We start from the raw sequence: 12,500 nt of genomic DNA, 5'->3' as shown, positions 1-12,500 counted from the left end.
GCCATTTTGATCAGGTGAAGTTCTAAATGTTGGGCCTTTATTTTGATAGGACGCTGGATGGAACAGGAAATGAGGAGGGATTTCCTGCTGACTCCTGAATATTCTTTAATGGAGGCAGCTGAATGTTTTTAATTTAGTCCAACTTTTATTTCCATGAAAGTCCAACAGCAGACCTTCAGTCATCAACACCTTTCCTCCAACACTTCAGTTTAAACAGCATCATTATTATATATGGATTTTATAACATCATCATTATTATATATGGATTTTATAACATCATCATTATTATATATGGATTTTATAACAGCATCATAACAACCTGAGTCCTCTCATGTCTCACGTTTATGTCCTGTCTGACTCTTGGACTGAGACAACATGTCGAGGTGTTTCATGGCTCAGTGTGAGTAGCTAACTGTATGTGTGTACTTTAGATATCTTTCCTCCATAATGTGTCTTGTTCTGTGCCTCTTGTCTCGCTGTTTTGCCCGCTCGTCCTTTGACTGGCTGCTGATGTGTTTTTGCTTCCTGAGCCTCTTTATCTGTGTGAGCCTGGTGTGTGTGTGCTGTACCTCTGAGTAGAGTGGCGGGGGGAGATATCTGAACTCTGTGATGTATGTAAGCAGAGATCCCGGGTCCTCTCCCTCCCCGGCCGACCTATCACAGCCCTGCAGACAGTCCCGCCTTTCTGACTCTGATATCGCCAGATCGCTGTAACTCGGCGGAGCTGCAGAGAAAACAAAAACAGGAGTCAGAGATGTGTGCGTGTTGTCTGAAAACAAGCAGAGAGAACATGCTGGTGTTTGCAGTGCGTACCCTCGGGCCTCTCCTGCAGGCCCAGCCAGCTCAGCGTGCTGCAGTTGCTGCTGATGCTGGAGGTGCGGGAGGCGCAGGAGTGCAGAGGTATGGTCCCGATCACCAACGGCAACGACAGCGACAAGTTCAGTCCTCCGGGAACATCCACGTACACCTGCAGGCACAGAGCGAGTGTTCCTCAGGTCAACAACAAAGCTTCAAGGCGGACATGTTGTCACTGTTAGAGCCAGTTCTGCCTGTTCCCGCTCCCGTCTTTTCACCAGCACGCCAACAGACGTCTGGAACCAAAAGTGGAACAGCGTCCTAAAACTACTTCCTGCCTTATATTCCAAACAAGTTCAACTTTATGATGGCACGCCTCACATCGTTTAAAATGTGTTTTCCATTTGTGACGTCCTCCATGTTTTGATAAGAAGGAGGTCACGAGGTCACATGACCTGGCCTGGTCGTAGCCAGTCCATCATGAGCAGATTGAGGAACAGGATGTAGTTGAGAGGTTCGTTTGGTTCTGAGCAGGAAGTCTTATTTTGAAAAATCAACGACCAGGTTGTCCCAGTTTTCAGCCTGAGCTGTGAACTCACCACGAGGGCGTACTCCACCCTGATGATGGGACAGTCCAGGATGGAGGGGGACACCGGGGGGATCTTCAGCAGTTTGCCCTCCCAGCTCTGGCTCTTCCCCTGCGGCAGAGGGTCTCCTCTCAGGTTGGACACCAGCTGCTGGATCTGCTTACCCTTCCCCTTAGCGAAGAAGGTCTGAGTCTGGTACAGAGCGGCTTTAGGCACCACCACTCTGGAGGAACAGTTCTCCACCTCAGCGAAGATCTGGATGGACTCGCCTGAGAGAGAAGGAGAAGAGATCAGCCTGACAGACTGAGGGAGAAACGATATAAGTGAGAAGGCGCAGACCAGGAGGAAGGAGAAGAAGAAGAAGAAGAAGAAGAAGAAGAAGGAGAGATGGAGGAGGTGCAGGGCGGGAGGACGGCTCACCTGGTGTGTAGCCCTTTCTTTCGATCTTGGCACTCAGGGAGATCGGACCGGAAGCACAGAACCAGCAGCACAGCGTTTTCTCCTTGGTGCCCGCCTGAGGAGCCTGACGACCACACAAAGAACACACAGGTCACCCACCAACACGTGCAGGATCGAAGAAAAACACACTTTCTTAAGGGGGGGGGGCGAGAACACTGAATCCACTTCTACATGTGTTCAGTCAACATCAGCCGAGCGGCGAAGGCAGCAGAGGGGAAAACCTCGTTACAAAGTGAGATCAGATGAATAATCTGCCGTCCTGATGTCTCCTTCTGTTTGTAGCGTAAAACAAACAGAAGGAGAAAACGAATACGGGCGAAATCCTGAAGCTGGAGCGAGAGTGGAGTTAAAGTAAACAACACGCGGTTGGCTGTTGTGGGTATTTGATCAGAGGAAATACAATGTGATTGACAAGTGATCAGTTTAGACGAGCCTCAGGAGGGGGCGAGTCTGAGAAGATAGGATTCAATTCATGTGTGTGTATGCTAGCCAACCCCCAAAGTGTCTGGACCCATCCCTGATGCTAAGCTAAGCTAACTGCAGCTTCATTTGTACCATAGAGACATGAGATTGGTGACGTGACGTGTGACGCGTGCAGAGTGTGTTCAGTGATGTGTGCAGATTGTGTTCAGTGTGCAGTGACGTGTGCAGTGTGTTCAGTGTGTTCAGTGACGTGTGCAGTGTGTTCAGTGTGTTCAGTGACGTGTGCAGTGTGTTCAGTGTGCAGTGACGTGTGCAGTGTGTTCAGTGTGCAGTGACGTGTGCAGTGTGTTCAGTGTGTTCAGTGACGTGTGCAGAGTGTGTTCAATGTGTTCAGTGACTTGTGCAGTGTGTACAGTGACGTGTTCAGTGACGTGTGCAGTGATGTGTGCAGTGACGTGTTCAGTGACGTGTGCAGTGTGTGTGCAGTGTGTGCAGTGTCGTGTGCAGAGTGTGTACAGTGACGTGTGCAGTGGCGTGTGCAGTGCCGTGTGCAGTGACGTGTGCAGTGTGTACAGTGACGTGTGCAGAGTGTAATCATTGTGTGCAGTGACGTGTGCAGAGTGTGTGCAGTGTGTGCAGTGACGTGTGCAGTGACGTGTGCAGTGACGTGTGCGGCGTGTGCAGTGACGTGTGCAGAGTGTGTTCAGTGTGTACAGTGACGTGTGCAGTGACGTGTGCAGTGACGTGTGCAGTGACGTGTGCAGAGTGTTCAGTGTGTACAGTGATGTGTGCAGTGACGTGTGCAGTGACGTGTGCAGTGACGTGTACAGTGTGTGCAGTGTGTGCAGTGCAGTGTGTTCAGTGTGTACAGTGACGTGTGCAGAGTGTGTGCAGTGTGTGCAGTGACGTGTGCAGAGTGTGTACCAGCAGCAGCGGCGTGTTGATGTCGATGTGCTCGAACACAATGAACTCTTTCTTCACTCTGACCGGCAGCAGCCACGGACGGTGCAGTTCAGCTTTCACCCAGTACCTCACGCTGCCGTGCTTCCCCTCGAAGGACGTGGCCAGAGCCCTGACAGACGAGAGGAAGAGGAGGAGGGTGAGGAAGGACTGTTTGACTACACTTCTCCATTTTCAAACTCCAGCTCTGATACTCAGGCTGCTGTGGTGACCTGTCAGACGTCTTCACACATCTACAGGTCACGCACACACGTGCTGCACCTTGGACTCTGTATGACCTCGTGTGAGGAACGTCCTCTCTCTCTGCTCACTATGTCCTGTGAACGTGAAGGTCGGTTTGTGTCTTATCATCGTTGCCGTGGATACACCGGATGTTACGGCCCTGTTTGTGCTGCTGTGAGTTAAACTCATCCGCTTGTCTCGGTTTCACCCGGTCGTCATGACGACGGTTAACTCAGCGTTCGTCTTCATCGAGTAACAGAGAGAATCACTCCCATGATTCCCCGCCAGCCTCGACGTCATCTTTTGCTATCGTTTTGATTGAGCGCCACCTGGTGGCTCGAATGTATCACTGGTTGAGACGTTCAGCTTGTGCGGCGGGTTCTTAACCTCGAGTGTGTTTACGTGCACGTCAACATCCTGATCTCAGAAACCAGAACATGATCTTATCCCGACTTTGAGACACACGATTTTGCGTGCTGGAGAACTCCTTTAAACGCCTCTCTGACAGCTGAGAGGCCTCAGCCAATCACGGCTGCTCTCTGAGCTCTGACACGTGTTGACAGACGAGGAGAACATGTGACCTTTAAATACTTGTTTTGGATTGGCTGGAGGTTAACAATGTGCTGAAACTTCATGAAGTGAACCTGGTGAAGTCTTTACGTTTCATTTCAACGTTAAGATTTAAAAACATGGCGCTGAAAGCAGCCGGCGCTCTGAGATGGAGACGAGTTTGGAGGAGGTCACTCACATCTGAGGCAGGTTGAAGCTGAAGGCGAACTCGTGCAGTCCCGGGTGCAGGACGGTCAGACCTTCTTCTGGACAGTCCTCGTCTGAAACACAAACACAAGATGCTTTTAGCTCCACCTCCACGCCGCCTGGTGATCAAAAGCATGACATCATCAGGTCAGCTGTGACGGCTCGAGGCCACACCCCTTCATACGAGGAGAGGCTGTAAGAGGATCCTCTCTGTGGAGGCTCATGTGTGTGCTGCAGCGTTCATCTGAACAACCTGGAGCCAAAGGTTCCTGGTTTGAATCCCTTCATGGCAGCAAAAAGCTTCCACACGTTTCCCCAAAGATGCTTCTGTGTTTGATAGCAGCTCTGCGAGGGCCTTTAAAGACGCCAGACAGAAACACGCCCTTCAACAGAAAGAACACGGGCGCCGTCACTTCCTCATTCTTTCTGTTTGTTTGTTTTCAACCCCGAAATGTCTGAAGTGAACTTCAACTTCCTGCCAGCTCAGCAGCCGCTCTGCTTCTCCCTCATGTCTGTGTTAGTGTGTCTGAGATGTCATCAACAGCCTGCCTGCCTGTGTGTGTGTGTGTGTGTGTGTGCCTGTGTGTGTGTGTGTGTGTGTGCCTGTGTGTGTGTGTGCGCCTGTGTGTGTGTGTGTGTGTGTGCCTGTGTGTGTGTGTGTGTGTGTGTGTGTGTGTGTGTGTGTGTGTGTGTGTGTGTGCCTGTGTGTGTGTGTGCCTGTGTGTGTGTGTGTGTGTGTGCCTAAGTCAAGTCACCGGCACACAGCCTGAGCAGGAGCAGACCGGTATGAACCAGACTGAGCAGCAGCTTCCTTCAGCTGGAAACTCCAACACATTGCATTACAACTCAGCTCCCCATTGGTCAACTGGATTACAGCCTCGCTGTGATTGGTGCAGAGCCGTCAAGCCCCTGCCCACATGAGCCCGGCCATGTGGTGCGTTGCGTGAGAGGGAGAGCAGGAAGAAAGAGGAGAAAGGAGGGGGAGGAGGGGTGTCCTACTCTGACTGTGAACTCCAGGTGGACCTGAACGCCTCACGCAAACACGCCACGGAGCTCCATGAAGATCTGTTGCACACGCCACTTTTCATTCCACTCACAAAACCAGCAACATTCAGATCCCGTTTCTGTCTCTGCTCAAAGTCAGACAGTCGGAGTGATGAGTGAAGGAGCACTTCAGACATGTCTGCACCATCTTCAGTGGACTCACACTGAGCTTTGTTCAGGGAGATCAAACTTTTCAGAGAACAAATGATGAGAGAACGAGACATGAACATGACGATGTGCATGTTAGCATGTCTTCTTGTCTCCATCCTCTTTACTCTGGTCTCAGTTCTGCAGACTGACGGCTCGGACTCGACATGATGTCGACTCTTCTTTCATGCATCGTTTCATGAACGCACCGCCCTGCTCAGGAAGGTCACATGATCACCTGTTTCTCCACACACAGCAGACTGAAGTCCTTTCCACACAAACCAAAGCTAACGCTCTCACAGTGGGCGGACGGCGTCCCTCAGGAGACGTCTCGTCGGCTCTCTCAGGACCGACTCCGCTCACTGTTTTCACCCGTTTCAACGAGACGAGGTCGAGGCACGCCGTCCGTTTGAGTCCAACGAGACGAGGTCGAGGCACGCCGTCCGTTTGAGTCCAACGAGACGAGGTCGAGGCACGCCGTCCGTTTGAGTCCAACGAGACGAGGTCGAGGCACGCCGTCCGTTTGAGTCCAACGAGACGAGGTCGAGGCACGCCGTCCGTTTGAGTCCAACGAGACGAGGTCGAGGCACGCCGTCCGTTTGAGTCCAACGAGACGAGGTCGAGGCACGCCGTCCGTTTGAGTCGGACGCTTGAGCTGCTTTAAAGGAACTTTTCTCTCTTTGTACCAATAATTATTCAACTGATAAATAAATCATCTAAAAGCTACAAACTGCAGAGTCCCCTCACAGAGAGTCACTGTGACGCTCAGGATTCATCATGTCACAATCATCTGTTTGTGTGAGTCCAGCACACACACACACACACACACACACACACACACACACACACACACACACACACACACACACACTCTGATGTGACAGCTTTGCATAAAACGGTCCTTTGTTTGCATCACAAGCAAAACAAAATCAACACAGGTGGAGGAAGTGGTGACGAGCAGCTGAGATCCTAAACCACACACACACACACACACACACACACACACACACACACACACACACACACAACACATGCACACACACACTCACAACACACACACACACACAACACACACAATGCACACACTACATATAGCACACACAGAGACATATAACACACTCACTACATATAACACACACACTACATATAACACACACACACACACACTACATATAACACACACACTACATATAACACACACACACACACACTACATATAACACACACACTACATATAACACACACACACACACACACACTACATATAACACACACACACACACACACACACACACACTACATATAACACACACACACACACTACATATAACACACACACACACACTACATATAACACACACACACACACTACATATAACACACACACACACACACACACACACTACATATAACACACACACACACACACTACATATAACACACAGGCACACACTCGGAGTCAGCCGGTTCTCCCTCCCTCTCCCCCCCTCCCCCCTCCTCTCCCTCTCTAACAGGTTTGAACCGCTTCTAACAAAGGGAGTTGCCTGAGCTCGTGCAGGATGTCATCAGTAAAAACCTTCTTTCCTCTTCAGCCTGTGAAGCTCCAAACATGACAAACACTCAGCGACCGACCGGGGCTCGTTTAACACCCATTTCTTCCTTTGGACGCGGAGCCTCTCTCCGACGTGGGAACTTTTCCCCTCTGTGTGTGTGTGTGTGTGTGTGTGTGTGCGCGCGCGCGTGCTTCAAACTAACTGATGATGCAGAATGAGCTCGATATAAGAGCGTCTTCTCCCGGTGCGTGGATCGATGGCTGCGTGTTGGGGTTGAGTGACAGGTTGGCAGTGCGGGAGTGGTGCGGGGTAACGCATCAATGATCAGCTGTTGCATCAGCACCACAGTCACAGCACGGGCAGCTTCAGGGGGCTCCGGGGGTTGTTTTCACGCATGAGTTGTATAGTTCGGGGTGTCAGAAGTGTGTATCGCTCCTGTCACGGTGCCATGAAGACGCACACACACTCCTTACCTGTCCCCTCTGAGGACGCACACACACTCCTTACCTCTGTCCTCTCCTATCAGCGTGTCGTAGTGGTGCAGGTACTCCACCTCCTCCGTGTAGTTCTGAGTGTAAGCCGTGTTCGCTCCGGCGTTCCTCGACTCGGTCCAGCGCACCTTGGCGACTCCTCTCGCGGTGATGTCCAGACTCTTCACGCGCACATCCCCGGTCACATCCACCACCACCCTCCCGGACACCAGGTCCCCCCCGGAGAACGCCGGCAGGTTGTTCTCGTTCAGACTGTCGAAGTAGACCGCCAAGGCTCGCACTTTTCCCAGCACCATGATGGAGAAATGTCACTTTAAAAACAAATCAAATGAAGAGTCGAAGGAGGAGAAGTTGTTGGTAGAGCCGCGCGGCGCACGGACATGCGCCCTAGCTCCAGGAGCCCAGCACTGAGCCGGGTCTGTGGCCGTGGCGGCTCATCTGTGACGAGACGCTCAGCTGATGGGTCGCTTCAGCTCCCAGCTCTCTCTCTCTCTCTCTCCCCTCTCTCTCTCTCTCCTCTCTGCTCCGTCCTCCTCCTGCCGCGCCGCTCTTAAAGCCTCTGTGCGCAAAAATAACCTCACTGAGCATGTGCGCGCACACACAAACGCGCGCGCGCGCACAGGAGATGAAGCCCGTAGTACCAACAAGACTCTGACAGGAAACGTCTCCACGCGCCCTCATGTAACTTCTGTCTGATGGAAATAAAAAGCATGTGTAAGAGGTCACTCACTCGGTGACGTCATCAAAGTGCATTTACTCACATCCTGCAGTTTCTCTTCTTCCTCTCCTCATACAGGGCACCATGACGTCACTTGTTTTATTAAGGCTAAATACAAGTTCTTCATCACAGCGTGCAGCAGTGGAGCTCATCCGAGCCCGTCTCAAGCTGACCCGGACTCTCAGTGAGGTGAGACTCATTCCCGTCCCCCCACAGGTGAAGGTTTGCCTTCAGGCTCGGATCTCCAGTCTGACCCACGTGACTGCCTGTCTGAACCCGTCAGTCACCGTGAACACAAGTCTCACTCCCCACTCTGAAGGAGGAATCCTGGAGACCATGTCCTCAGACCTGCTGACCCTCAGCCTGACCTGCAGCAGGTCCAGGTCTGAAGGAGGCAGCAGGTCCAGGTCTGAAGGAGGCAGCAGACCCACACAGCTGTGTGTTCTAATGCTAAGTTTATGTTGTGTTCCACCTGAAACTTCTGACGAATAAATAACAGATGATGAGGAGGCTCGTCTTCAGGCTCTGCTGTCTGTGCTCCCTCCAAGCTTTCACACATGCACTAAACTCTGAGCTGCACGTGTGCAGTCAGAGCGAGCTGGAGCCCGAGGTCACTTTGTCCCAGTTACACCTGTGGAACCTTCCCAGTGCGAACACAAGGCTTATAGCTGCTAACGTCTGAGGAGTGTCTGTGTTGATGGAGACAGTCAGATCTCTCTCCTTATCATCATCAACAGTCAAACATTTATTTCTGCCACATGAACATGTAACAATAAAAACTGTCTTTATATTTTTAAGCTGAAATCGTTCCTGGAAGAAAAGATGAATCGGTGTGGATAAATACTGTGCAGGAGTGGAAGTGTGCGTCCCTGCTGAGACAGTCTTTGGGTTTCTGTCTCGAAGGTGAAGATGTCAGAGCTCTGCTGACACAGCTGTCGGCCTCACGCCGCTGAAAACGAGAAAAAGGTCAGAGAGTCCAAACCAACGATCCCGCTGAGCTCAGCAGAGAAAAGCAAAGTGTGAGGCGGGGGGCCGTCATCAGGAGACACCAGAGACCATCAGGTGTGTCCCAAAACTGTGTTCTGATAGGACCTTCAGACAGGAGAGGACGCAGAGGGAGCACACCTGCTACACATCACTCTCACGTAGGGGGGCACGTGGCCCAGTGCAGGCTTTCCCAACCTGGGGGTCCCGACCCATCAGGGGCCTCCATGTTCCAGGCTTGATGCTACGCTAAGCGCTGTGTGTGGTTATCTCCTGTTTACAGAAATAAACATTCAAACTACAAAACCTGTTTTAGGCTGCTCAGCCTGAGAGCTCGTCTGGAGATGAACTGAGTCCCCCTGCTGGTCAGAGCTGTGAACTACAACATGCAGACAGAGCAGAGAGCGTCACACACAAAACAAGGCAACTCAGCAGTTCTGATTGGATGAAGGATCAGAGTTATTCACAATAAGGCGTGTAGCTGAGCTGATTGACAGGTGGGCGTGGCCTCAGCTCTCAGCCTGTCGTTAGCTTGACTCAAAGTTAGCCTGAGACAGCATTTCCAGCACGGAGACCGCCATCCATGGGACTCCAGCGCCCCCTGCAGGGACACACGGGGGACTCCAGCACCCCCTGCAGGAACACATGGGGGACTCCGGGGCCCCCTGCGCCTCTAACTGTTTGACAGTTTGAAGTGAAAATATCTCCATGGTGGGTGGAGTCTGTGCAGTAGCTTATGAACTGTTCACAATAAACACCTTTAACTTCTTGCTAAAAGGTCAAAGGTCACCCAGGTGGCTTCAGTCCGCAGCAGAGCAGATTCTGTCGGCTTGAAACCGATGATCACAGTTGCCTTTATGTTTGCGTTCATCATGTTTGCTCTCACCGTTCTTCCTCTTTCTCTGATATGTGGTGCACACAGCAATGCAGGAGCCTCATTCGTCATCCCAGCTGTCAATCATGGCATTATTAAAAAGTTGTGAGATAAAAAGAATAAAAAGAACACTCGAACTCAAAATGGTGCGATAATAACGATTCTGGTGAAACCAAGTTTGAGACATATAAATCCCATAATGTGTATCTTTATATTTTTGTTTAACACGAGGAGGCGGAGCTTATGACCTATACTGCAATACTGCAGTCATCCTGCAGGGGGAGCTCCACATGATCCGGCTTCACTTCTATCGCTGTCCATTCTTTATACAGTCTGTTTCACACTGTGAGCGTTATGGTTCATAACTCAGTTATATTATAGTTTCAGTGTGACTGACTTTGAGGAGCTCGTGAGGTCAGAAAAGATCCTCATCCTGACCGCAGAACCTGCCTGAGAATAATCAGGTTTTTAAGTTCTCTTCAGTCCTGTGACTAAACGATAAAACTGAACGACATGTAAATGTTACACAGTAAACACGGACAGCTGACCAATCAGTCGGCATCACTTTGTTGGCGTTAATTCATCTAAATGTGAAAATATTTAGGCAGCAAAACAACAAGTGCTCGAGCTTCAGCGAACGGGTCATAACACTTCCTGTTTACATGCCCCAATGCATCATGGGAGCTGTGACTAAAAATAAAAAACGTTATTTTTTTCATGGTTTAAAATTCATTCAAAGTTATTAATGTTATATACACAGGGTCTAAATATTAAACTGCTGTTGGTTGTTTTTTTCTCCCAAAGACTAAAAAGTGTTTTTACGGTTATCAATTATTATAATTCATCTTTATGAAGGTTAGTGTTCTAATCACACTAATGTTTGACCTTACATCCTGACATCCAGGAATATATTCACACATTTATTTTAACTTTATTCTCTTTTTACTTTAAAAAAAATAATCAAAACTTGTGTTGACTTTTAACGTGAGATTACTTTTTAAACATAATTCTTGACTTTTCTATGTTCTCTCTGTTTTTTGTTCTTTTTTAAAAATATATATTTTTGGGGCCATTTCAGGAAAGCTGAATAGAGCTCTTCCGTACTTACCTCATATAGCCCCAAACAGAGTTTCAGTTATTTGAAGAAAATCCATTTGAAAGTTACATTTAGGGAAGATGTGTGAAACGTGAGATAGAACATCTCCAAAAGGAGAAGTCTTTTGTTTTGGTCGTATAAAACAAAGAGCCACGTGTTTGTGTGTAGAAATATATTTTATCAGACAAATGCTCCACAGTCGGTCCAGTCGACTTTATGGCAGTAAACGCTGGACAGCAGCCGGAGGTGCAGATCAGGACAGGAAGAGATCAGACCGACAGGAGTGAGGATGGGATGGCAGAGAGAGTAAACTTTATACTTGACATTCAGATTCTGTAAATGCTCTTGCATATACGTTTTTGTTCAGCCATGCAAAACACCTGCGACACACACATACAACGTTTCACACACATGCAGCAAATCCCCCCCCCCCCACAAAAATAAATAAAAATAATAATAAAATAAAAATAAATGTGAAATAAAGCCAGAGTGAAAGAGCTCACTGTTAGTAATGAGCAGAGACTGTTTCAGACATGACCTGCTCACCTGTTGGTTGTTCAAGCTTCAGGTTTGCATCATTTAAAATGTTCTATAGAAAGTTGTAAAGAAACAAAAGCTGCCAGAGTCTCAAAGTGTGTGATTGTGGACCTGTGTGCAGCGATTAAATGCATCATGGTTCTTTAATGAATGTGCTTTCTGTAAGTCGTCTTGGGACACATTCAAAGATTCAACATAGCATCAGTTCTCTCTAATGTCCAGCAGGGGGCGACTGCACTCGTTCTTGATTGCATAGAAGTCTATGACTTTTTTCTTCTCAGTTGATCTTTTCCCTCTGAAAACATTTTGTTAACCAGTTAATTGTCTCAACTGTGTTTTAAAAGTATAAATAAAGACTGAGTGACTCACTGATGTGTGCTGAGCTGTTCCAAGCCTTACCTCAGGAGCTCGCAGATACAAGCGGCTGATTGAGTTTCCTGTGGACAGTGTGTCTGGGCTCATCCTCAGAGAGAGGGGGAGGAGCTTAAACATTCAGGGGGAGCTCGGAGCTGGTGCTGCCACCGTGACCCGACCTCAGGTAAACTCTCAGCTCCGCCCTCACCTCATTCAATGGTCACTTTAGACTCTTTAGGTGGGTTTTAAAAACACTTCACTGCTGAGAGTTCTTCTCCTACAGGCCGAGCAGCACTTTTAAACCCACCAGTGTTCACAGGTTAAAGGTGTCATGTGACTGTGATGTCATCGTCACACCGAGCTCAAATCATGCAGCTCCGTGTTCGACAGTCAGACAGAGAGATGCAGCACAAGCATGCGACAGAGACACACCTTCACACATGCACACTCTATGTAACACGCACACGTACATTATTAACACGAATACATCCTCTGTGTGT

At 49.3% G+C, this 12,500-nt stretch overlaps 2 protein-coding genes across 2 annotated transcripts in view; both read right to left on the bottom strand.

Moving 5' to 3' along the window:
- The window catches only part of LOC306819176 (arrestin domain-containing protein 3-like), a 9,943-nt gene extending 1,275 nt beyond the window's left edge, over positions 1-8,668 (bottom strand). Inside the window, exons 1-8 of the mRNA XM_079372951.1 lie at positions 8,653-8,668; positions 7,454-8,564; positions 4,195-4,276; positions 3,189-3,336; positions 1,803-1,905; positions 1,395-1,651; positions 814-967; positions 570-724 (exon numbers count right to left, since the gene is read on the bottom strand). Coding sequence (XP_079229077.1) covers positions 570-724; positions 814-967; positions 1,395-1,651; positions 1,803-1,905; positions 3,189-3,336; positions 4,195-4,276; positions 7,454-7,733 — 1,179 coding nt within the window. The 5' untranslated portion in view covers positions 7,734-8,564; positions 8,653-8,668. The remainder of the gene's footprint in view (positions 1-569; positions 725-813; positions 968-1,394; positions 1,652-1,802; positions 1,906-3,188; positions 3,337-4,194; positions 4,277-7,453; positions 8,565-8,652) is intronic.
- Positions 8,669-11,211: 2,543 nt separating this feature from the next.
- Positions 11,212-12,500, bottom strand: part of LOC306819177 (multiple C2 and transmembrane domain-containing protein 1-like) — a gene marked incomplete at its 5' end in the record, with an annotated part of 6,197 nt that continues 4,908 nt past the window's right edge. Inside the window, one exon of the mRNA XM_079372952.1 lies at positions 11,212-12,500. This exon is cut by the window's right edge and continues 287 nt beyond it.

This window comes from Symphodus melops (genome assembly GCF_947650265.1).
Source record: "Symphodus melops genome assembly, contig: scaffold_335, whole genome shotgun sequence".
NCBI lineage: Eukaryota > Metazoa > Chordata > Actinopteri > Labriformes > Labridae > Symphodus > Symphodus melops.
This window is presented reverse-complemented; position numbering and strand designations above follow the sequence as displayed.